At 43.8% G+C, this 26,909-nt stretch overlaps 1 protein-coding gene across 1 annotated transcript; it reads right to left on the bottom strand.

The window, feature by feature from the left end:
* Positions 1-8,903: 8,903 nt before the first annotated feature.
* On the bottom strand, positions 8,904-14,403 carry LOC311632984 (galectin-10-like). The gene is made up of 4 exons (XM_084905073.1): positions 14,197-14,403; positions 12,294-12,370; positions 11,593-11,803; positions 8,904-10,057 (listed from the first exon to the last, which is right to left on the bottom strand). Exons 1-4 carry the CDS (start codon positions 14,209-14,211, stop codon positions 9,944-9,946), a joined length of 417 nt encoding a protein of 138 aa, XP_084761199.1. The 5' UTR covers positions 14,212-14,403; the 3' UTR covers positions 8,904-9,943.
* Positions 14,404-26,909: the final 12,506 nt, after the last annotated feature.

The raw sequence follows: 26,909 nt of genomic DNA, 5'->3' as shown, positions 1-26,909 counted from the left end.
GCCCGCACCCTGGGATATGCTCTTGACTAGAATTGAACCAGGGACCCCTCAGTCCACAGGCCGATGCTCTATCCACTGAGCCAAACCAGTGAGGGCTGAACACCAAGTTTTGCAGTGGAGAATGAAAGCCTTTTATGGGCAGAGTGCCAGGCCAAGAGATCTGGGAGCTCAAAATCCCAACTCCCACATGGTTTTTCTTTATATCTATATTTTTAAAAATGATTTTTAGAGGAATAATGAAAGGTGAGAGAAAGAGAGAGAGAGAGAGAGAGAGAGAGAGAGAGAGAGAGAGAGAGAGAGAGAGAGAGATACATATTCATTGGTTGATTCTGGTATGTGCTGTGACCCGAGATAAAGGCTGCCTTGGATTATCCGGAAGATGCTCTAGCAATTGAGCTACCCACCCAGGCCTCCCTGATGGCTTTTCATCAAGGGCTTTGAAAGGCAGCGATCACATTCTAGGGATTGGGGGTCACGGGGGAAGCTGATGGGTTAGTTCTGTGCCAGCTTCAGTGGTTTTTCTTTGATTAACTCAGGTCCTGATGCGTCTGGTCTGGTGTCTGTCACTGTGGTCAGGTGGTCAGGTGACCTAACTGGGTTGAAGAACCAAGAGTTTCCAGGATAGCTCAGGGTTGTGCATCAGTGATGTTATCTTAAAAAAGAGAGAGAGAGAAGACACACAACTGTTAATTTATATTTCTTAGAAACACATAATACTCTCCTGAGGAATGACACCTTCCAGGATTGGGAGAACTTATTTTTCAAAATACTGTGATATATAAAAACATATATACTGTCACCAAAACCGGTTTGGCTCAGTGGATAGAGCATTGGCTTGTGGACTGACTAAAAGGTCCAGGTTCGATTCCGGTCAAGGGCATGTACATTGGTTGCGGGCACATCCCCTGAGAGGGGTGTGCAGGAGGCAGCTGGTCGATGATTCTCTCTCATCGATGTTTCTGACTCTCTATCCCTCTCCCTTCTTCTGTAAAAAATCAATAATCGGATGTCAGTCCAATCAGTTGTTCATACAATTTGAAAATCAGAATGTGAATTTTCTGGAAAAAATTATTTTCAAAGACAGGCAGAATAGGTAGGGTTGGGAAAATTGTCAAGAATTACTTGTGATGCTAATAATATTAAATCAAAGCTCTGTGTGTACATCTATGTTCATGAAAAGCAGAGTGGACAAAAGGGGGGACACCTGTCATACTCTCAACAGCAAAGATTAAAAATTAAAATAAAAGCAGTGTGGTCACCTGACAGATGCATGGATGCCAATCAGGTGAGCTGAAGAGAAATAAATAGCTGGTCCATTTATATCTGTGCATGTATTGTGTGGTGAAGATACAATTCCAAATCCAGGAGAATAAATGGAATAATTTTTAAAATTTTTAGTTATTCATTTCAGAGAGAGAAAAAAGAAGATGAGAAAGAGCGAAAGGTAAAGTAGATAGATAGATAGATAGATAGATAGATAGATATGTGCAATTTGTTGTTTCATTTATTTATGCACTCATTAGTTGCTTCTTGTATGTGCCCTGACCAGACATCAAATCAACAACCTTGGCATATGGGGATGATGCTCTAACCAACTTACCTCCCAGGCCAGAGCTCAGTGGGTTATTTTAAAACAGTATCAGACTCCTGGCCATCAACTTGAAGAAAAATACTTAGATGCCAACTTCACAGTATTCATAAAACCACAACATGATCTGGGATAGAAGGGTAAATATCAAAAATCAACAACATTATTAGAAGAAAATATAGGGAATGAGTTTGAGCAGGTTGGTAAAAATGCCTTAGAAGGCCTATATGAAAAGGTTTATGAATCAGATTCTATTCAGATTAAAATCTTAATATGTTAAGTGTAGAACAGAGCAACTGAAAATGTACGTTGACGGTTGCAAAGTGCCGGGTTTCCTCTGTGGGAGAAGGAAGTCAGAAACGCGGTGGCTGAGGGAGGATCTCGGGGGCAGTGGATGGGCACTGGGAGTCCGTCTGTCTCTATAGACCCCCCACCCCCACCCGGAGGACCCAGCTTCTTGGGGAAGTGGCTGATTCCAGGCCTGGGTAAGAAAGGACCAGCGGGGTCTGGCAGATGCTGTTGATATAAAGAGTGAAGACGTTCCAGAAAAGAACTGGGCCATTTAGGGAAGAGAAGAGAGCCAGCAGGAAAAGAATCCTTGTATCAGCATGGGGGACCTGGAGCGACCCCCCAGATGCACAGGCTGCATTGTCAACTTTGAAAATAAAAAAGGAGCGGGGAATTGAATATTTTGGATACGGAACAGAATGTCAATTCTATAAATATAAATACAAATTATAAAAACAGAACATTATAATTATGAATCATGATAAATATTGCTACACCACTCACATTGCAACATATAAAAGTATCAAGTAACAGGTCTATACTTTATATTTACACAGTGTTGTGTATCAAATATACTGGATTAAATATTTTTTTAAAAGTATCTTTGGCAGCGATTATGCAAGATTGGTTCAAAAAAAAAAGATTGATTCAATAATTCCATTGTAGCTTCGGAACTAGAAAATATTTCACTCTTTCTGATGTAAATATCTTCCTTTTTCTTTAATTCTCAACTGAGGATATTTATTCTATTAATTTGTCTAGAGATACTGGAATGTAGAGGGAAAGAGGAAAGAAAAACAGCCACTGGTTGCCTCCCACAGGCACTTGTCCTAGAGCCTGAAAGGGGAGTTGCAGGTGCCCTGGACCTAGAATCCAACCTGCCCTCCTTCTGTACCAGGAGTGATGTTCTAAACCACATGTGTCAAACACAAGGCCCGGGGGCCAAATCCAGCCCGCCAGGCCTTGCAATGTGGCCCGCACCGCACTGTCATCACTGCACTCCGCTGTCAGTTTATGACATTGTCAGTTTATGACTGTTCAGTAAACCATTCGGCCCGCGATTTAGGCTGGATTTTAGATTTTGGCCCCTTCTCTGATTGAGTTCGACACCCCTATTCTAAACAGTGAGCAAACCGGCCAGGGCCTCTGTAAATTTTTACAAACAAATTCCTACGTTTTTGCCTAACACTGTTTGCAATTTAGAATACTATCAAGTAAGGAGAGCAATTTTCTATTGGATGGAGTCACCCTGACAAAAGGGAATAATCCAGAGAGGGGAGCTGTGAAACCCCGCCCCTTGTATCCCATGATGCACCTGGGCTCCCTCCAGGCGGTGCCCACTGGTACTTAAACCCGGGCCTGCCTCTCTGGGCTCATTTCCTCTCAGAGGACAGCAGCCTGTGGATCGCTTCTTCTGAGCAGCGGCTGCAGGGGCATTTCCCACAACTCACGACAGAGCGCTTGGGTAGTGAAAGGACTTCGACCTGTCTTCTGCTTTGTTGACTTCCATCTTTTTGGAAAGGACGCATTTGCAGGTAACGGACACACACACACACACACACACACACACACAGGAACACAGACACAGGAACAAACGCACACTTCTCGCGCCATTGCTGGAGAACGAAGAGGGGCAGACAGTCCGGGGAGCAGCAGGTTTCTCCAGCAGGTGGGCACCTGTGGAGAGTGGGCCATGTCTGACTCCTCTCCTGAATTGGAACGGGAACCGTCACCCGGCCCTTTGTTTCCAAACTCCATGTCAGCGTCACTCAGCTTCCCAGTCTTCTCTCCAAGGAACCCGGGCCAAAGAGGCTTCTCCCCACCGGGGACCCCGAGCAGCTTTCCATCCTCCGCCTCGGTGACTGCATCCGCTTCGCCACCATCCTCCCCAGTACACGGCTCCACATTCCTCTCTCCAGATCGGAATCCAAGGTCACCCGAGTCACTGAGCTCTACGCCCACTTCTAGCAGGTTTTCCGGCTCACCCTGCTCACACACCATCTATCACATGTTTGTCCTGCCATCGCCTAGCCCTACACCGCCAGGCCGCATGGACTCCCTGGAGACACCCAGCTTCTCTCCCTCGGTCCCTAGGTTTCTCTGGAATTCCACCCATCAAGAACGGGAAACACGGAGTCACTCACAGACCTCACCAGGTTCCTCCCCGAGGTCTCCCATCTCTTCACCCATTGTTCTCAGGGACTCTCCGGAGGCACCCAGCTACTCTCCCACAGTCCCCAGGTTTCTGCAGGAATCAGCCCATCACACGCAGGAAACAGAGAATCACTCACAGACCGCACCAGGTTCCTCCCCGCGGTCTCCCATGTCTTCACCCATTGTCCCCAGGGACTCTCCTGAAGCACCCAGCTACTCTCCCATGGTCCCCAGGTTTCAGCGGGAGTCAGCCCATCACACACTGGAAATCACCGGTGCTCATAGAGTTGGCATGTTTACTCCCCAGTCTCCACCACAGAAAATGCCATGTGTTCTCCAGTCCCAAACGCATTTCCTTTCACATCCAGACACACCCAGGGCCTCCCAGCTCCTCTCCCTCATGGTCCTTGGACTGACACATGTGTGGGCCCAGGGAGGGGCCAGCAGGACTCAGGGTGGCATTCATTTCTCCTGGCTCTGGTCATGGTCACACACCCACCAGTGGGATGGACCCTCCTCGCCCCACCCTCCCTCACTCACAGCGTTGCCCTCGCACTTGCTATTGTCACTCACTGGCTCACAGAAGACAACCTTCCCGTGGCAGAGTGCACCGTCGTGGCCATCGTCACCCCTCAGCTGTGCAGCGGGACCCTCCTGCCTGCCTCCGACCCTGCTGCCGGCCATCTCGCCAGCAAGACCATCTGAGACACTGTGGCCAATGCTGGAGACAACGGTGACCACGTGTCGCCCCAACTACTTGTGTCCTTGCTGGATTGGTCCTCTTTCTCATTATGACCTTCTAGGTGGGAAACTAGGTGACTATTGACATTATTCTGGCCCTGCCTTCACATGACCTCTCAGCCTTTCAGCTACTCAACACGTCCATCTACCTTCCCCGCTCTGTTTGGTTTTCTCTGGCCCAATGTTGGCACTTCTATGTCTGCCCTCCACTTGCCCTGGCCTCTCTGGTGTCATTTGTCACTGCCTCTGACCTGAGACGAGGCTCTTTCTCTCTGTTCCACACAAGGTCCTCAAGTCCTGAGCCCTCTAAAAAAAGTTAGATCCCTGTGTCAAATGGGAATTCCATTTTTAAGAAAACTCCATACTGTTTTCCACAGTGGCTGCACCAGTCTCGGACTTGGCTTCGCATTTCCTATGCCCCCTCTTTTGCACAAGTGTTCCCTTTGCTTTTATGGGGGCTGGCAATCTGAATCTAGTTACTGACCCTTTAATTATCTTTTATTGCAATACCTGTTTACCCAAAAATTTACTCCCATTTTAGAGGGGACATAACCCACCCCCAGATGAAGTTATCAGTGCTGGTGCCTGACCAGGCCTTTGGTGGAGGTTTCAAAGTCCCAGCACATGCTGCTCTGTAAAAACTTGCCTAGGAGGCCGGAAAACCTTATATTTGGGAGACAAAGGATTGGAAAAGATTTAAAGAGGGAAAGCTTTCTCCATGTTGTCGCTCAGAATTTGAGAGAGATATTCTGCTATGAGCCCGAGGGCATAATAAATTTTTATAACTACATTACTCTAAGCGTTGCTTGGTTTTTCTCCAGTCTTCTGTAACAGCTTCACATCTTCACCAGCACCTCTTTGTTGATTTATTGATGGTTGCCATTCTGGCAGGTGTGAAGTGATATCTCATTTTATTTTTAATTTGCATTCCTCTGATGATTAGTGTTTTGAGGGTTGTTTTTTTTTTTTTTATGTCTATTGATCATGTATAAGTCCTCTTTGGGGAAGTGTCCATTCAGGTTTTGTTGCCCATTTATTTAAAATAGTTTTTTTTTTTTCCATTTCAGAGAGAGAAAGAAAAAGGAAAAGAGAAACAAAAACATCAATAATGAGAGAGATTCATTGATTCTCTCCTGGACACCCACTACAGAGGATTGAACCTCCAACTCAGGCTTATGCTCTGACCAGGAACTGAACTGTCACTTCCTGGTTCATGGGTCAAAGCTCAACCACTGATGTACAAAAGCAAGGCCTTTGCTCATTTTTAAAAATTGGATTGTTTACGTTTAAATTTTTTTTGGAAATTAACCCTTTATCAGATGTATCACTGGCAAATACGTTTGCTTATATTGTGGGTTCACTTTCCATTTTGTTGATGATTTTCAGAAATTTTTTAATTAGATATAGTTTAATTTGTTTACTTCTTTCCTTTGTTTTTCTTGTCCTAGTAGATATATTGGCAAACCTAGTGCTTTGAGAGATGTCTGAGGTTTTACTGCCTATTGTTTTGTTCCAGGATTTTTATGGTTTCATTACTTACATGTAAGTCTCTTATTCATTTTGAGTTTACTCTGGTGTGTGGTGTAAGTTGGTAGACAGGTTTCAATTTTTTTGCATGTGCACCCCAGTCCAATTTTCTCAACACCATTGATTCGAAATACTGTCTCTACTCCATTGTATACTCTTGCCTCCTTTGTCAAATATTAATTGAACATAAGGTGTAGGTTAATTTCTGAGCTCTCTATTCTGTTCTGCTGCCTTTTGGCTCAGCAATCCCACTTCTGGAAATATATTCTAAGAATCCGGAAATGTCAGTTAGATAGAGTATATGCACCCTTATGTTCATAGCAGCTTTATTTGCAATAGGCAGGATGTGGAAACAGCCCAAGTACCTATCAGTAGATGAGTGGATAAAAAATTTGTGTTATATTTCATAATGGATACTATGCAGCTGTAAAAAAGAAGTAACTATTACCTTTGATGACAGCATAGATAGACCTAGATATGATTATGCTGACCAAAATAAGTCAGTCAAAGAAAGACAAATAATATATGCTCTCACTTATAGGTGGAATCTAATTAACACAATGTACTTATGATCAAAATAGAACCAGATGTAGAGATACGTGGAACAGAGTGTCAAAAGGGAGGGGTGTGGTGGAAACTGGATGAAAGATGGTGAAGAGATTAGTCAAAGAACAACAATAGTGTGATGATGGCCAGAGGGAAAGGGGCAGGGGCTGTGTGGAGGTGAGCAAAGGCAGAGAAAGGTCATAGTGTCAATAATAAAAAGTAAGTTTAAAAAAATAGGTCATTTGCCAGGCCAGTGTGGATCAGTGGTTGAGAGTCAACCTATGAACCAGGAAGTCACCATTCAATTCCCAGTCAGGGCACATAACTGGGTTGTGGGATCCATCCCCAGTGTTGTTGTACAAAAGGCAGCCAATCAATGATTCTCTTGCTTCATTGATATTTCTATCTCTCTGAAATCAATACAAATATATTTTTAAAATAGTAGGTCAATTAAAAAGAACTTATGGGCTGAAACCGGTTTAGCTCAGTGGATAGAGCATCGGTCTGTGGACTGAAAGGTCCCGGATTCGATTCCGGTCAAGGGCATGTACCTTGTTTGCAGGCCCATCCCCAGTAGGGGGTGTGCAAGAGGCAGCTGATCCATGACTCTCTCTCATTGATGTTTCTGACTCTCTGTCCCTCTCTCTTCCTCTCTGTACAAAATCAATAAAATATATTTTTTAAAAAAAAAGAACTTATGGAACCAAAACCAGGAGCTCTTCATGCTTTGGCCTAAGATTGAAGTTCTTTATAGGATGTAATATAATAGATACTCAATAGTGCTGTTTTCCCAAGAAAATATAAGATTTTTTTTTAATCCTCTTTTTCTGTCTGCCTTGCTCTTCACTTGGAAATAGGATTGGTGTCTAAAGTAGTTCTTGTGGACAAAGACGCTATTTTCAGAAGACTTTCCTTTGTTTTGATGTACCAGGCTCTGTTTTGTTTTTTTTTTAATCTTTGTTGTTCAAAGTATTACAGATGTTCCCCATTTCCCCTTATTGACCCCTTCCTGCCCAGTTTCTTAAATCTGCCTTGGTATGTTTGTAGGAATAGTGTCTTCTGAGTAGTGTGTCTCCTAAGTGGTTCTCTGGACTTGCTAAGAAGCTGACAATGAATCAGAGCCCCTGAAGTTATCATTCTGACATTTTGGCAAGAACACAAAGAAGCTGAGAATGGAGGGTGGAGTCAATTGCTCCAGAGAAAACAGTACTAGAGAGAAGGGGAGATATGAGCCTGGTGGTTGTCATATGAGATATGAAGCTGCAGGGGGCATACATCCCCTATTGCTGCCTCTGAAAATGTGGATTGCATTTATTCTGTGTCTTTTTTGACATGTAAGCTTGGCATGTATGAGGTATTTTGCCCCATTAGTGCACACATTGAAAAGAACTGTACCTGAGAGGTTATACTCAGTTCACGTCGCCCCAGATTGTGATTTAAATGGTGAAATCCTGAACACTGTCTTAAGCTTGTTGCTGTTATTGTATTACACTTGGGAATTCCTTAGAGGGTGGTCAGAGTTTGGGGTATGTGGAAAGTGTGAATGTCTCTGGAGCCTGATGGTGGGACAGTACTAGTCTAGGATGACTGGTCATGAATAACAAAGCAACATAGCCATGCCCTGGTGTAGTCTTTTCCACAGGATTATGGCTGTCCCTCTGACTCACCTTTGAACAACAGGATGTGATGGGAGTGAAGCTGCATGACTTCTAGAGCTAGGTCCCATTACCCCTTGTACCTTCTGCTTGAGCTTTTTCAAGGGTTCATTGTGGCAGAAGCCAGTCACCATTCATTAAATCCCAAACCCCTGAGACCTCTGTAATTTGAAGAGGTCTAAGATAACTATAAAGGTCATGTGAAGAGAGAAATAACCAGCCAGCCCCCAGCTGTTTTAGCCCGCCCAAGTGAAGTGTCAGACATGAGGACAGCATCCATCAGAAAACTTCACTTCCCACCACAATTTGATTAAGGCCACGTGATACACTACCCATATGAGTGCAGTAAGCCTGCAAAACGGAGAGAGATACAAATAAATTATTGTTTTAAACCAATATGTTTTGGGGTGGTTTGTTAATCTGTAATGATTAATTGGGACGTCAAAACCAGAGTCTGTTCACTGCATCCACGTGTATCAATTGTTCTTGTTTTAATAACAAATTTGATCCTCCCTGGCCTAAAATGGTGACAATTCATTACCAAACATGCCCAGGCTTCTGCCCACATAAGTTGGAAAGATCTTACAATTTTTTAAATAATAGAAAAACTTTTGAGGCAAACCGTTTTTGCTTCTTCAAATAGTCCTTGGATTACAATTTTATAAGTGCACCCTGGCTGGGTGGCTCAGTTTGTTGGAACATCATCCCGTACACCAAAAAATCGTGGGTTCTGCTTTCAGTCAGGGCACATAAGGAAGGCAACCAATTGATGCATCTCTCTCTCTCTCATTTATGTTTCTCTATCTCTCTCTCTGAAAATCAATAAAATTATATCCTCAGGTAAGGATAAAAAAAGTTTTTTAAGTGCTGGCCTTGTCATTTTCCTTATTTCCTACAGTGTATCTTACACAACACCAGGCACAGTGTCAATATTAAACATCCTTAGCATAAAGGAAGAATTAAGACTTTTCACCTGATTTTCTTCAAAGTACAGCTTCTTTTTCAAACCACCAATTATAGAACTATGTGGAAAGACAGATGCCTAAAGTCTTAGGTTAGCTATCTGAATATGGGGAATGATTTGGCTTCAGAGTTTCTAACATGTCCTAAGCAATAGATCATAAGAATATTGTTCCAATGTCTTCCCAGATATTTCATGAGCCTGTCACTCACTCCTTGCATCAGAGAAATGTTTATCCTCTTTGATACCCAGATCTCTCCAACAATACTCTCACACCTCTCTTGGTGATAACCACATACTCTTGATTTCCTCTCTCTTTTTCCCCTCTAAAGCAAGAAGCAAATCTTGTTATGTTTTCAGGAGTTTTAATGACCAAGTGTGGGGGAAGGATGAGAACCCATGTGGTTAGTGAGCTCTGGGAGTCACAGAGTCACTTAGGTGGAGGGGTCTCCTTGACAACGGGGTGTCTGGTCACATGCTTCTCTAAGTGACAATCACTGAGGCCAGGGACACATCTCTCCACACCTGCATCATCTTCACAGATCCTGGGTCCAGGAGACAGGGAAATTTGTAATATTCATGACCATTTACCGAAACCTGAAAGAGAAAATGAGTCAGAAACATAGCATGCCACCAAACAAACTTACCGTCTTTCTTTCCTTTTCTACCCTACACACACACACCATCCACCAGAAACTCCTAGTCACACTCTGAAACCCAAAAGGCATGCTTCTTTTTATAGCCTACCTTTTGTGACAATTTCAGACAGTTATTCACGCTATTTTCTGTGTTTCTCATTCTTCTACTGAGGTGTTAGCACTCTATGTAGCACTGTCTATGTTTGCCTGGACTTCCCTCTGACCAGGAACTATTTAATGAATCCTGATTCTGGGTCTTGCACAGAGTGCCCTAAGCTAATTGGTCATTAAGTGTTTGTTGAGTGCATTCATTTTAGCTCTGCTAAACTTTACTGCCATTTACTCCTGATGACCCAGTAGCTCAGATTTTTGCCTCCTCATGCGCCCCTTTGTGGCTGGGGATTGAACCTGCAACCCAGATACATGCTCTTGACTGAGAACCCAACCTGAGAACCTCCAGTGTGCAGGCCAATGCTCTAACCACTGAGCAAAAACTTGAATATTCCTAAAGAGGAGGAATAGTACATATGATTACAATGAGGATATTTTTATTCATCTTATAAGCAAATGGAACAATGCCTCACTTCAGTCATAGGACAGTAAATATATGTGCTTCTCCCATGACCGAAGGTTTAAAAAGACACTTTATGGGTGTGGCTATGGTGAGAAAGTCGACTGTTTAGATCTTAATTTTTCAAATTTAAAATGCATACCTTTTTTGAACCAGATATTCAATTCCTCTGAAATTATACTTCCTTGTAAGAATAGGGAAGTGATAATGACAAAAATGTGATACAAAGGGAAGCATCATTCATGAGATCAAAATATGGAAACCACCTAAATGTGCATGAATAAGGGCCAAGTTAAATTATTCTGAAAATGCTTCTATTGAAATATTATGCAAACATTAAATAATGTGGGGGCATCACAAATAGCATGATGTTAGTTTCTGTAACACATATTCTTTGACAACAAATAAAATCTAGTCACCAATATGTGATTTCTAGAGAAACTAATAACATCAATTGTTTAAAAATAAAAGCAGACATAGATAAATAATAGGTAGATAGAAAGATAGATACATAGAGTTGAAGAAGCATATAGTATTTCTGGAAGGAGCATAAAGGAATTAGCAAGTGTTGCTCTGGAGAGAGGGACTGGGTATGGGGATGTAGGAAAGACTTAATTTTAGACTGATTATAATTATTTATATGCATATTTTAACAATCTCCTACATGAAAACTGAAGGAATGACAGCATAGGGAGAAATGATGGCAGTGAGTGAAGACAGGAACCTCATCATGGAGAGTAAGGCATGTGTGCTGATCATGACCTGCTTGGATTTGGAAAAGGACCTGAGCACATGCAGAGGGCACTCTGTGATGAGAGGGGCAGGAGATGAACCACAGGTGGCCTGGGGGCCAGGCCAGGGAGAGCTGTGCTCCCGTGAGAGCCCTGAGAGTCCCTGCCGTGGATGGTCCTGTGTACACTCACCTTGTACCCATCTGACTGCATCAAGATGCTCAGGTCAAAGGGTTGGCCATCTCGAAAGGGCATAATAGTCGATGTCGCTGGTTCACCCCATATCCCACCCTGACGGGTGTTCATCACCACTTTTTTGCCAAAGCACACGCGGAAACAGAAGGCGATGTCCGAGTCTACTTCATTTCCAGTGTGGAAATCCACCTGCATTTGTGGGTCCATACTGAAGGCAAAGCACACAGCATGTTGAGCAGGACCCTTCCTCATGGCGGCCCACATTTCACACACAGACACACCCTTCCCAACTCCTCCTGGGGGAAGGAAGGCCTTCCTGGGTGACACTGCAGTACGTGCCCCTGTGGGGTGCTTCAGCTTGTCCTGCCCAGGCTGGGGAGATGCCTCATTTCTTAGCCCAGGGCTCACACTGAGCAGCAGTCACTGGCCTGGGGCTACTTTCCATGCCCTGAAAACACTGTGTCCCTTGATAATAAATCTCAGCTCCAATGCCTGAGAGACCCCAGCCCCCAGACTTCAACACTTGCCCAAAGTCATGCACCTGTAGGTTTAATGCCTGGCACCATGTGAGTCTGCAGAACTTGCATCTGCATTGTGCTTCCATTATGCTAATTACAAACTTAAACCTCAGTCATGCATGAAGTGACCCCCAAAGCTCTAATAATCTTACTTCTTTTCCCATGGATATAGATACTTACCTCAAAGGCATGGCAGATGTCGCTTTGATGTAAACTGAAGAACCAACAGACAAGGATACAAGTTGTGTATATGGTACCTGCCATGGGAGAGAAGAGTGGTTGAGAGGGGCAAAGCCAGGTGTGGTCGCCCGTCCTATAACAGTGCCCAGTGGCAAAGCAGGTCATACATCAAAGGACATACTCTGAGGACCCTCTTCTTCCCACCTCACCACAGGCAGGTCCTTGTGTCTTTGAAGAAGTGAGAAAGCTGAAGTTAACAGCAAGATTTCAAAAGCCAGGTGGCCTGGATTCTAATGCTGATTTTGCCTCTTACTACCAATGAGTACTGGATTCCGTTACTTGACTGCTCCCTGCCTCCATTTTCTCAGTACAAGAAGGATTATAAAAATTCCTATTTCCTAGGATGTTCTCAGGAATAGTTGAGCTAATAGATGTAAAACCTTTAGCATGATCACTGGTAGGTATAGGGTCCATTCGGGGTGTCTTAGCAGAAGGGGAGGGCCCTTTCTAGGGTACTACCCTCCCATCAATTTTATCTGAAACTCCGAAGATAAGGCTTTAGAATGTAAAAATATAAAATATAAGAATTCACTCTAATATAAGATAGTTGTCTAAAGACAGAGGGAAATAATGGAAAAGGAGAATCCTGTGTATAGGATGTATATGCATCAGAATTTTCAAGGGCAATGGTGCCTTTTCAGGAATGTGTACAAGTTACTGAGGACAGTCAGTCCCTGCACACAAGGTGGGAGACAGGAAACTAATTAAGTAGAATCTACAGGTTGTTCCCTGATATTGACTAAGCTTTGTCTGGATTGAGGCTGGTTTTGTTCCTTCCATCTTCAGGTGATCCATTCTCTGAAACCATTTCTCCCAACAACCTTCCCCAGAGAGCCAGGATCTGGTTTAAAACACCTCCCCACCCCCCCTTTTTTTTTTTTGATAGGACAAAGGAAAGACTGGCTGGAGAGGAGACCTGAGGCAGGAGCAGGAGTCACTGTGTGCTGACATAGACAGGAAATCCTGTGCCCCACAGTCTGAGTTCACCTTCCCCCAGCCTTCTTGAGAAGGAGCATCTGAGGACTGACACATTCTGTTCTCATTAATGCTCAGAGATGAGTTCTTGGAAACCCACTCTCCCCAAGACCTCCAGTTCTGCCCACCAGAAGCCACAATGATATACATGGAAAGAACCACAGCTCATAAGCGGATACAGGTGCACACATTTCATAGTTCACACAGTCATAATTCATCATACACACAGTTATACAAATACATGAAACTTACTGACTCACACATACCTCCCAATACTACTACTCATGATGACATGCACAGCTGTTCAACCACTGCCCCAGCTGTACTCACACACACATACTCAGGGGCATGAAGAAAAGTGTGCAATCTCACCCCTTGCACCCATGCGCATACTGCCTCTTCCCAGTCAGCTGTTCACTTCCCACACAAAGTCACAGTGCCTCAATACAGTTCACCCTCAGTCAGAGACCACCAAATGCTGACAATATATACACTGGCCCATCCTCTCCCTTCCATATATTCACAACCTCCATTAAAACATTCCCAATATTTTCTTTTCTTTTTTTAAAAAAATATATTTTATTGATTTTTTAAAGAGAGGAAGGGAGAGAGAGAGCTAGAAATGTCGATGAGAGAGAAACATCAACCAGCTGCCTTTGCACACCCCCTACTGAGGATGCGCCTGCAACCAATGTACATGCCCCTGTCTGGAATCGAACCTGGGACCTTTCAGTCTGCAGACCGACGCTCTACCACTGAGCTAAACCGGTTTTGGACATTCCCAATATTTTCATCTTAGAAAATCTCACTCTTTTCTCCTTTCCTTAAGCTACCTGGGATCACTGAAGGCTGTGCCTTTTCAACTCACCGGTAGCAAAGCCATTGTTGTGCTTTCTGCTAGGAAGCTCTTCCAAATTGTGTGTAGTTGTGTGTGTGATCTCTGCAAGCAGCAGGTTATAAATGATTTCTGGAAGCCCCGCCCTCTGGCTCCCTTTCACTTGCTAAATCTCTTCTAGAAAGATCTCCAGCAGAGGAGAAGGTGTGGGCTATCATAGATAGAATCAATCACAGCTATTTCCTTGAAATGGTTGTGTTGTGATGCAATAGAAACTTCAATGAGGAATTTGTGGTTGAGGGAGGATTAGCAGAAAAAATTCATGATTAAGTGTGATGGAATGAGTGGGTGAGTGGGTCTACAATCCAGCCTACATGCCTCTCACCAAGTGTTTATCCCTCTGAGCAGAACCCATCCAAAAGGTACACATGTTTCTACCTTGAACAATGGCAAAGAATTGATAGTCCTGGAGGTAAGGCCTCCCTTCCAGAGGTCCTTGGAGATCATGGAAATTGATCCTCAGCAGACCTGTAGACGGAGATAATAAAGTCTTTGTGTCATGTCCTTTCCACAGTAGGTCCCTTGGCTCTCTTAATGCCAACAGTGTTTTAGCCTTTTTATTACACCTTCTTAGTCAACTTCCAACATATATCAATCAAGATTGGACATTTAAGATGATAAATTCTTTGTAATAAGAACACTTGAATAAGTATGATTTAGTCATGATGACCTGCTGAATAAATTAGAGCATACCCAACTAATGACACATTTTCGAGTCATTTAAAAAAGTTAAATAAAACATAAAAAATAAGTTAAGTCAGAAAGTTTTTCAACATTAAGTTTTCCAAGTGGAACGTAATGAACAAAATAAACTGATGAACAAAATAGAAACAGAGGCATGGATACATGGAACAGACTAACATTTACTGGAAGGAGGAGATGAAAAAAAGGTGCATAACCCATAGACACAGACAACGTGTGGTGATGGTGACAGGAAAGGGCGGCCAGGGGCTGGTTTTAGGTGGACAAATGTATGGGGGAGGAGGAAAATGTGGACATCTGTGTCAACAGATGTGAACACTAAAAGTAAAATAAAAAAATTTTAATTGAAAGATTCCCTCTTGCCAAAGGGAATGCATGGAATATTGACACCATGGGAGCAAGGCCAAGAGAGCCTGCTGGAGAGGCCAGGTGGAGAACTAAGGCTCCTTGATCAACTGTCAGACATGTGAGTGAGGCCATCAGGGACTGTCCAACCCTAAAAAAGTCACCAGCTTACTACACCTGCATGAGAGAGCAGACAAAACCTACACAAGAACCGTTCATCTGATCCCAGCCCAAATTGTCAACCCACAAAATCATGATCTCTCAGATTCATCACTATTTCTAGCATCTAATCTAAACAACCTCAATAGATAAGTTATGTAATTCGGAAATATTTACAGATAAATTACTGATGTTTAGGGATTTGCTTCAAAAGAAGCCAGGTGTGCTCTAGCCCAGTAGCTCAGTTGGACAAAGCATTGTCCTGTACACTGGGGGGGAAAAAAGTTGCAGATTTGGTTTGATCACAGTCTGAGTACATACCTGTGTTTTGGGTTGGATCACTGTTCGGGGCACATACATTAGCAACCAATCTCTCTCTCTCTCTCTCTCTCTCTCTCTCTCTCTCTCTCTCTCTCCCTTTCCATCTCCCTTCCCCTCTCTCTAAAAAAAACCAATACACATATCCTTGGGTGATAATTAAAAAAAAAAAAAAAGAAGATGGGTTATAGGATGATAACTGTTAAAGCTGATAAGTACATGAGGGCTTATTATACTATTGTCTCTACATTTGGTGATGTTTGAAATGGAAATTTCCCATAACAAATAATTAAAGGAAAAGAAGCTAGGGAAATGAGGTAAGGAAAAAGGAAGGAATGAAGGAAAATCACTCTTCTATTAGAAAGAAAGTGAGTTCTGCAATGTAGCACAGCCAAATCATAGACAGATTCATTACTGAACAGACACCTGACTGCTGGGCCAGGCCCTCTCCATCCCCCAACAAGGTCAGGGGCAGGAAATTTCCACAGGAGAAGCAGTCCAGGTAGGAATATTTTCTTTATTACTTGAAAAAATCCTCATGGTGAGAGGGCAGGGCGGGGCGAGGATGAGCTCCCAACTCCGCCCCGCAGGGCGGAGTTATCCCTAGCCCTCAAAACCCCTGGACTGGGAGAAATTCGCTCTCTTCCACCATGCTGCCGGCGTCGGTGGCAAGGGCCCATGCTAGCATGGTGAAGGCTCTTTTGTTTATTTCATCGGACTTGACTCCCTGGTGGTCCTTGGGGGATCACGAAGTCTGGGCATAACATATGGGGGAACTCGTCCGGAATCCCCACCCAGGACCATGAGGGACCCCAATCCGGAGAGTCTGACTGGCCGCGGTAGGTGTGTGAGCGCTCTGGAGGGACGTAAAACCCCTCATGGAATTGGTGCCCGAAGACGCCTGGTGGACGCACCATGAAGGCCACGGGCAGGAAGATCAGAAGACGTTCTGACCTCCCTGGAGGGCCCTAGAGGGACCCTCATGGGGAGAGGAATGAATCCTCTCCAGGACGAGGTGAGCGGCATGAGCCGTTGCCTCACCTGTGGAAAGTGAGCCTTTCCCAGGTCTGAGTTTGGTATCTGTGGGCGACATGGCGCCCCAGGATGGAGCCGGAGAAGTGTGGCCGGCGTGGTGGTGCGGGGCCCCCTGGCGGCGTTGGGTCGGAGGGGGTGCTCCCGCGGGGCTCAGTCTGCGTGGTGGAGCGCGGCTGGGCAGTGGTGGCCTGGCTCGGGGAGCAGGCACCTGGGTTAATTTGCTGGCTGCCCGGAGAAGGGGAAGTGGAGCCGGGAAGCCGCTGGGGCGACCCGCGCTTTCTCTCTGGGGGCCGCCTGAGTAGCCTGGCTGGGGCTGCAGTGGCAGCAGCCTCGCTCCGGGGGCCTGGGCTCTGGTGGCCTGGGCCGGCATGGAGGCATCTGGTCCCTGGCGACATCGGGTACTGGAGAAGAGCTCAAGGGCGAATCTCTGTGCTCAGTAAAGTGAAAAGGCCAGTTCAAAACGAGTGCGCATAGTTTTGGGCTGTGCTTAAAACTTTTCTGTGTACAGAATGAGCTTTAAAAATGGTGAAGATAACCGAGAGATAAATTAAAACTAGTTTCCCAAGTCATTGTAAGCAGCTTTTGAAATTCCCAGCCTTGAGGCAGAAACTAGAAGATAATGGCTGAGAGGCTTCAGGTAAAGAATGTGTTCATTTGCATTTGAAATGCTGCTCCAGCAGCAGGTGATTGGTGGTGAAGCAGCCCACAATGGTTAGTCTTCCTTGTCATTGGTATCAACTAAGCAGAGTCATATAGCTACTTAAGTATGAATTGTGATTGACCTTTGATTTTCTGACATTGTCTTAAATCCTAGTAAACTGCCTCTGGTGTGGAGAGGTCTAGGGGAGGCCGGAGAGCGCAAGACTATTAGCTCTCCTACAAAGAGATTATTCAGTGCTTTGTTTGAACTTCAGAAAAAAAATTTGAGATCTGAAAAAAAACTGTATGATTAGATCTGTTGCTGAAACTTTACCCTAAATAAGCAGGATGTATTAGAAATGTAATGTTATTAAACTAAAAAACTGCCAAATATATTTGACTTGCCAGCTTTAAAAGCTCAAAGTATAAATTAGGAAAAGTTAATTGCAGTAACTAGATGCCTAGAATATGGCAGACTAAACTGTATTATATGTGTTAAGAATAAGCAGTAATGATCAAAAATCTCAAGGGTTGATTTATTCTCATTTGTCAGATGAAAAAGTATGTAATGCTTACACTTAAAAAATTATTTTAAGTCAGTTTTTCTGAAGTAATGTTTAATGTAACATGAAACTTTTATATTTGATTTGTTTTGTTTTGCTTTTCTCATATGCCATTGCTGTTGAATTTGGGCTTGTACCTGCATCTTGTATTTTGTTTAAACTTTGGGAATCATTTTTACTTTCAGTCATGTGTATCTACTTTATAGGTTTAAGTAGACTTCATCACAAAGGTTTATAATTTATTTAGAATTGTGTTAAAACAATGTGAAAACAATTATTTGTATGATTTAACCCCCTGCGACTGCTTGGACAATTTTCACCGATGTTCTGCATGAGGGGAGTAGAGGGGGCTTAGAAATGCTGATAGATCTGTATCTGTAGGAAAAATGTGGCATTTTAAATTTCAAGAGGCCTGGGAACAGGTACTGGACCTGCTCCCTCCTCCCTTGCCTTTTCTTTAAAATTTGAGGCATGGTTATGTATTTTTGGAAGATAAGATTTTTATAAAAATTATAAAGATTATGTCCTGGCAGGTTAGCTAGGCGAGGCAAGCCTGTTAGTTTCCTGATGGGCATTGGGGCACCCTATTTAGTCTTGAGAGAGCCAATAGGACCCATACATCAGCCCAGGAAGCCACTGGACAAATTGCCTGTTTTTCTTGGACATCAAGAAGGACTGTGGTCCTCGGAAGGAACACGTACTGGGGAAATGCAGCTGCTGAACTGGTCCAAAGTGGAACAACGGATCTTTGAGGAGCTAAAGAAGGCTCTCATCTCAGCAGCTGCCCTAGCCTTGCCGGACGACGTGGAGCCCTTCCACCTCTACGTGAGTGAGGTAAGAGGCATTGCCAAAGGGGTTCTCATTCAGACTCTAGGCCCCTGGAAGAGACCTGTTGCCTATCTGTCTAAGAGATTGGACCCTGTGGCAGCAGGGTGGCCAGCGTGCTCCCAGGCAGTGGCCACCACAGCATTGCTGGTGAAGGAAGGAGGCAGATAAGCGGACTCTGGACCAGGAGCTAACCTGGATGGGTCAGGCTTTTCTCCTGGACCAGCCCTGTGTCTGGATTCATAAGACTCTGACCATCAACCCTGTCAGCCTGCTTCCAGATGATGATGAGGGAACCCATTCATGACTGCACAGAGGTAACAGACGACAAGGTACTGTTCACGGATGGGAGCAGTTACGTTCAGGATGGGACCTGATATGCAGGGGCAGTGGTAGTCACCTTGGACCACACCATTTGGGCACAGTTCCAGAACTTTTGGCCTTAATCCAGGCCCTTTGATGGAGACACTGTGCCATCCACAGAGGAAAGAGGGTTACCAACTGCAGCCAGAAGGAATTGGCTGAACAGAAGCAAGCCACTGAAGGACCAGATGGTTGAGGGACCCTCCAGATGACAAGACTGTTGGTCCCAGAGGCTCTAGGTCAGAGTTGCCCGGTGACACCAGGTTAAGTGTCACCAACTTCTGAACTTCTGTGAGGCAGAGTTGCTAGAAGTACTGTCTGTGCACAGGTAAATGCTAAGCAAGGTAAGGGGATCCCCCCTGGGAATTCAGGTCCCAGGGAACCTCCCCAGGAGAGCATTGGTAGGTGGATTTCAGAAATTAAACCACCAGCATTAAGGTCTAGTTTTTATAGACACTTCAGATTAGGTTGAGGTATACCCCACTGTCAGATAACAGCCCCACCTTGGTAGCTAAGGTATCTCAGAGTATGGCTCTAGCCTTAGGACAGGTAGGTGCGACTCGGGAGGAAGGGGGTTTAACTAAATGTGTCTTAGAATCGGTGAAAATTGGACCAACCCCCTGTCCTTTGCCCTCTTGAGGGCCAGGTGTACCCCTTACTGGGACGAGTTTCCCCTTTTTGGGAGGGGATCATGTATGGTAACCATTTTCTTGCTCAAGTCCTTACAGGCTCTGCAGTTTGCTTGTTCCAGATGCACTGCCAGTGCCCACCGCAGACCCTGTAGCCCCGGAACTCAATGTGGGTAAAGAAATTCACTGCCCAAGGACTCAAAGGGATGCTGCACTGTTATCCTGAGCACGCCCACTGCTGTTGAAGTAGATGGCACCCAGACCTGACTACATGACTCCCAGCTCCTGCATGGCCTGGATCCTGGCAACTACAGGCCAGGAGGAGAACTGATGCCTGCAGGAGGGGAACTGGACTTCAGTGAGGACAATACTGATGGGAACTGTGGTACTAAGGGTCTTGTTAACTGTATTTGTTGTTTATGCTGAAAGGAAGTAGGCTGAGTCAATGATTTGACTAAGCACATTAGACAAGGGGGGAATGAGAGGGCAGGGCGGGGCAAGGATGAGCTCCCGACTCCACCCCGCAGGGCGGAGTTATCCCTAGCCCTCAAAACCCCTGGACTGGGAGAAATTCGCTCTCTTCCACCATGCTGCCGGCATGAGTTGGGGGGCCCATGCTAGCATGGTGAAGGCTCTTTTGTTTATTGCATCGGACTTGGCTCCCTGGTGGTCCTTGGGGATCATGAAGTCTGGGCATAACAGTGGTGAATTGTTTTACTCCAAAAAGGTGCCTCTTTTGCCCCTCTAGACTCCTAATCCTGAATCTACTATCTCATACTGCCCCCACGTCAGAGTGAAAGGGGACTTGGGCAAGTAATGAAACTTTTCCTTCTTATTTCCAGATTTAAGTCTGGAGGTTTTTAGTATTTGGAGACTGGTTTTTCAACATTGTAAATGAATCCTTCTTACTACATAAGTGAAAAGTATGAAATTCTCATGCTCGCATGTGCTTTTGGTCATTTGTACCAAATCGGATTAAAAGCTTCATATGTTCCTGAATTTATGTACCTGTACTTTATCTTCTAGGAGAGAAATTAGGCTTCAGAGGAAGAATTTGTGTGGTCACCAGTGGGTGATTGAGGTGTGGGCAGGTCAAAGGGCTCAGGAACTTGGGTCCTAACATCATGGCCCAACCTGAAGTCTAATGAAAGGAGCATGCTGGAAAATAGCAAGTTGATCAAGTACTGTCAGCCCGTTCCTGTGGCTGTGCTGGATCTGAAAACAAACTCAAGAGGAGCACATGCTTCCATAGGCTTTCCAGTCCCAAGTGGACACTTTTGTCACTGGACAGTGACCAGGTCTGGAGTGAATAAACCTAGGGCCCACCCGTAATGTTGTGGGTTCTTGGTTGCATGCAGGAAAGATTTCACAACACAAGGTGATTGTGAGACTGTTTTTTAAAGTTGTAGATGGTGAAATAAGGAAAAGGTTTAGGACAGATGCATCAATTGGAGAGCCAACGTGGGGCTAATTCGGTCACTACAAACGTTACCAGGAAGAAGTGGTACAAGGTGGGGCTCATTGGGTTCATTAGAAATGTTATCAGGAAGAAGTGGTACTTGGTGGGTCAGATTGAGTTCACTAGAAACGTTATCAGGAAGAAGAGGTACTTGGTGGGTCAGATTGGGTTCATTAGAAATGTTATCAGGAAGAGGTACTTGGTGGGTCAGATTGGGTTCATTAGAAATGTTATCAGGAAGAAGTGGTACTTGGTTGGGCTGGGTGAGTTCATTAGAAATGTTATCAGGAAGAAGTGGTACTTGGTTGGGCTGATTGAGTTCACTAGAAACATTATCATGAAGAATTGGGCCAAGATGGAGGTGCTGTTAGCTCACTGGAAAATCAGAGAAAGGAGAGGCTGGAGACAGGTTTACTAATTTACTGTCAAATTTAATACACTAATAACAATCTTAATTTACCCTGTAATTATTATTAGAAAGGTGTCTTAATTTCTCATATTCCTTTATAATTTTGATTACACAAGAGTCAATTTGTGATTGAGCCCCTGGGTGGCAGGGTTTCTGGATTGATTTCTGGGTCTCTATGGCCTCTCTATCCTTCTTTCCTTATGGTCCTCAATGCCAGTTTGTGGAGGTGGACTGACTCAGAGCTGGCTCTCCAATGGTCACTGCCCGCTTCGATCCCCAGGTTCTAGAAAAACAACTGCCCCCTGCAGATGCATGCCTGTTGGGTTTTAGAGTGTGACTAGGAGTTTCTGGTGGATGGTGTGTGTGTAGGGTAGAAAAGGATAGGAAGACGGTAAGTTTGTTTGGTGACATGCTATATTTCTGACATATATTCTCTTCCAGGTTTCAGTAAATGTAGCCAATATTGTGCTTTTCCAGATTGATTTGACCCAGGATCTGTGAAGATGATGCAGGTGTGGAGAGATGTGTCCCTGTCCTCAGTGACTGTCGCTTAGAGAAGGATGTGACCAGACACCCCATTGTCAAGGAGACCCCTCCACCTAAGTGACTCTGTGACTCCCAGAGCTCACTAACAACATGGGTTCTCACCCTTCCCTGACACTTTGTAATTAAAACCCCTGAAAACTTGACAAGATTTGCTTCTTGCTTTAGATGGGGAAAAGGGGGGGGGGAGAGTCTGTGGTTATCACAAAAAGGGTCTGAGAATATTGTGGGAGAGATCATGGAACAAAGTGGATAAACATTTCTCTGATACAAGGAGTAAGAGAGGGGCTCATGAAATAGCTGAAAAGACATAGGAACCATATTCTTATGGTGTAGTGCTTAGGATATGTTAGAAACTCTGAAGCAAAATACTTCCCCAATTTCAGATAGCTAAACTAATGTGGGGAGCTGCCCTGAAAACAGGGGTTTCACTTGTTGAGACATAGCTCTCTTTTCCTCCCTCGCTGCACGGCGGGCAGTGGGAAACTACTGCTGTTTGCAGCTCTCAAGGATTGTTTCGACCTGCAGCACAAGGATTGCTTGCATTGTTGGCCTTGATATTTACTTGACCTGGTTAAAGAACAGTCAGTAGACTTAGTGGCGCAAAATGTATCTTGCGTAGATAAGGAACTTACTATTTTTGCCAAAATTGCTGTAATCACTTAGTCTTACTGCAGTGCTTAAATATGCTGCATGGAATAAACTCAGGACTGCAGACCTGGGTCTCAATCCTCCCGACCCCATCTTTTCTTGTCTGTCTTTTTTCTCATCCTCACCCCCTCATTCAGGTACTGTTCTATTGCCAGCAGATACCGGCAAACTAAGACTTTAGGGGTCTCTCTGCACACAAGTGCCATAATTGGTGGTTTGGGGAAGAAACTTTGTCCTTTGAGGAAAATCGGGTGAAAAATCTTAATTGTTCCTTTATGATAAGGGTGTTTAATATGCATTGACGCTGTACCTCTTTTTTGTAAGATGCACTGGGAAAAATAAAGAGAATGACAAGGCCAGAATTTAAAAACAATTTTTTAATCCTCACCCAAGAATATATTTAGAGAGAGAGAGAGAGAGAGAGAGAGAGAGAGAGAGAGAGAGAGAGAGAAAGAGAGAGAGAGAAGGAACTCAATTGGTTTCGTTCTATATGTGCCCTGACTGGGAGCCAAACCCACAACCTTTTGGTGTACAGGATGATGTTCCAACTGAGCCACCTGGCCAGGGTTCACTTACAAAATTGTAATCCAAGGACTATTTGAAGAACCAAAACAATTTGCCTCAAAGATTTTTCTTTTATTCAAACTATTGCAAGATTTTTCCAATTTATGTGGTAGAAGCCTGGGGCATGTTTAATAATGAATTGTCACCATTTTAGACTGAGGAGCCTAAAGTTTATTACTAAAACAAGAACAATTTATACACCTCGATGCAGTGACCATACTCTGGTTTTGATGTTGTCCCATTAATCATTACAGAATAACAACACTCCCCAAAATATATTGGTTTAAAACAATAATTTAATATCTCTCTCCATTTTGCAGGTTTACTGCACTCATATGGGTAGTGTATCACATGGCCTTAATCAAATTGTGGTGGGAAGTGATGTTTTCTGATGGATGCTTTCCTCATGTCTGACACTTCACTTGGGGTGGCAGAAACAGCTGGGGGCTGGCTGGTTATTTCTCTCTTCACATGACCTTCGTGTCTTAGACCTCTTCAAATCACAGAGGTCTCAGGGATTTGGGATTTAATGAATGGTGACTGGCTTCTGTCTCAGAGAGTCCTTGAAAAAGCTCAAGCAGAAGGTACAAGGGGACATGGGACCTAGCTCTAGAAGTCATGCAGTGTCACTCCTGTCACATCCTATTGTTCGAAGGTGAGTCAGAGAGACGGCCATAATCATGTGGAGAAGACAACACCAGGGCATGGCTATGTTGCCTTGTGATTCGTGACCAGACATCCTAGACTAGTACTGTCCCACCCACCAGAGACATTCACACTTCCCACATACCCCAAACTCTGCCCACTCTGAAAGGAATTCCCAAGTGTAATAACAGCAACAAGCTCAAGACAGAGTTCAGGATTTCACCATTTAAACCAGATCCTGGGGCTCACAAAGTGAACTGAGTATAACTTCTCAGGTGCAGTTCTTTTCATGTGTGCACTAATGAGACAAAATACCTCATACATGCCAAGCCTACATGCTGAAACAGACCCAGAATAAATGCAATCCACATTTTCAGAGACAGTAATAGGAGGTGTAAAGCACCTGCAGTTTCATATCACATATGACAACCAGTCAGGCTCATATCTCCCCTTCTCTCTAGGACTGTTTTCTGTGTAGTGATTGAGTCCGCCCTCCATTCTCAGCTTCTTTGTGTTCTTGCCATGCTGTCAGAATGACAACTTCAGGGGCTCTGATTCATCATCAGCTTCTTAGCAAGTCCAGAGAACCACTTAGGAGACACACTACTCAGAAGACACTATTCCTACAAACATACCAAGGCAGATTTAAGAAAGTGGGGAGAAAGGAGTTAATGAGGTGTGAAAGGGGGACTTCTGCAATACTTTCAACAACAAAGATAAAAAAGAAAACAGAGCCTGGTACATCAAACAAAGGAAAGTCTTCTGAAAATAGCGTCTTTGTCCACAAGGACTACCTTAGGCTTCAATTGTGTCATTTCTCCCCGTGTCTATTGCCACAGCTTCTTCTTCAACTCCAGCCTTACTAACCTTAGCCTTCACCCAACCTAACACCCAGAAGCCTTGAGATGGCAACACATTACTCATGGCACTGTTCAGCCTCTCTTCTAGGTTTCATTTCATACTGGAATGAAATATCCTCCTCATGATCCATAACTCTTGAGCTTTGATTAGGCACAATCTCCTCCTTTCATCTTCCTTGTCTTAATCTTGATTACTCCTCACCCAAGGATATCTTATCCCATTGATTTTTTAGAGAAAGAGGAATACCTAGACAATCTTACCTGATGACCTTGCTAAACAGACTCACAATAATTGCCCTTTCTTTGAACGATATTCATCAACTCAGTTCACTTCACGTGGCTTATTGCACCCATCTTTATCTGCTTTGTGCTCATGGTGGCCAGTAGTGATGTCTCAGATACTAAGATATGGCATCGAGAGCCCAGGGATCAGTGTTCAATAAGAAATCTTTGAAGTGTCTCTGAGGACTTCCCCAGACCCCATTTTCCTCAATCCTCCTCAATCCAAATATCCCAGCAGATAAGGCACATCTCAGATAATAGAACGACGTTCTCATTCCCTAAAGCTTCTCTTCTCAGCATCTTTTGCTTGTCCGTGACTGATATGCCACCTTCAAAACAGGTAGTTCTGGCACTTTGGCCTTATTTCCATTCATCTCAGTCTATCAAATCTCTTGATTATCTGATATCTCAGGTCTTCTATGAGTGACAGCAAAACTCTAAATTTGGATTGTTAAAGATGAATTGTTCACTACATATCACATTTTTATTATACCCAGAAGATTCCATCCAGATTTTGTTGAGCCTGAAATGTATACAATTTAAATTTTATATGACTTAAGAAAAAGAATGTAAAATTGTGAACACAAAATGGAATGTTTACTTAGATCCATTGATCACCACAAGTCATATATTTTCAAGGGTTAACAAATACAACCAACATTAAAAATATAGAAAAAAAAATCACAGTATTATCTTTATTATTAACAGATTGACATACCCGAAAGTTTTTTTTTCTTTTCTTACATATTCTGATTACCTCTTAATATGACAAAGATTTTGTAGCATTATTTTCTGTAGAGAGGTTGGAAAGACAATTCAGTATTTTTCCTGGTGTGACTATTTACAATTTACTTTGAATTATAGCCAAAACCGGTTTGGCTCAGTGGATAGAGCATGAGCCTACAGACTGAAAGGTCCCAAGTTCAATTCCAATCAAGGGCATGTACCTTGGTTGCAGGCACATCCCAGTAGGGGGTGTGCAGAATCGATGTTTCTCTCTCATCGATGTTTCTAACTTTCTATCCCTCTCCATTACTCTCCGTAAAAAAAACAAAAACAAAAACACAACAATTTACTTTAAATTATAAATAAAGTGTTAGAATAAAAAATAACTAGTGAGTACTGTTCTAATACTATCCTTAATAACCAAGTCTGCAAAGCTTTTTGCTGTGTTGTCCATGTGGTTATGTGAGGTTAGCGTCTTGTTTCCAAGTGATGGGGAGGACAGACAGAATACGAGGGCTTAAAAAAATATTATATCTCCTCAGAAAAACATAGCACTATTGAGTATCTATTACATCCTAAAAAGAACGTAAACCCTAGGGCTCAGCATTAAGTGCTCCTGGATTTGGTCCCCTAAGTTCTCTTCTAAATGACCTATTTTTAAAAAAATATTTTTTATTGATTTTAGAGTGGAAGACAGAGGGAGAGAGAGAGATAGAAACATCAATAAAGAAAGGGTATTTCTTGGATCACATGATCTCACACATCTAGAGGAAATAATGAACAACATAAACTGATGAACAAAAACAGACCCAGAGAAAGAGAAGCAGAGACCAGACTTTCAAACCTCGGAGGGAAAGTAAGGGAGGGGGAGGGTAATGGAAAAAGATCAACCAAAGGACTTGTGTGCATACATATGGACCTAGGCAGTGGCCATGGAAAACAGGGCGGTAGGGGCATATGTGGGAAAGT

The sequence above is a fragment of the Pipistrellus hanaki genome (assembly GCF_964339955.1).
Source record: "Pipistrellus hanaki genome assembly, chromosome: 15".
Taxonomy (NCBI): domain Eukaryota; kingdom Metazoa; phylum Chordata; class Mammalia; order Chiroptera; family Vespertilionidae; genus Pipistrellus; species Pipistrellus hanaki.
The sequence above is the reverse complement of the archived record's forward strand: the minus strand, read 5'-3'. Positions and strand labels throughout refer to the sequence as shown.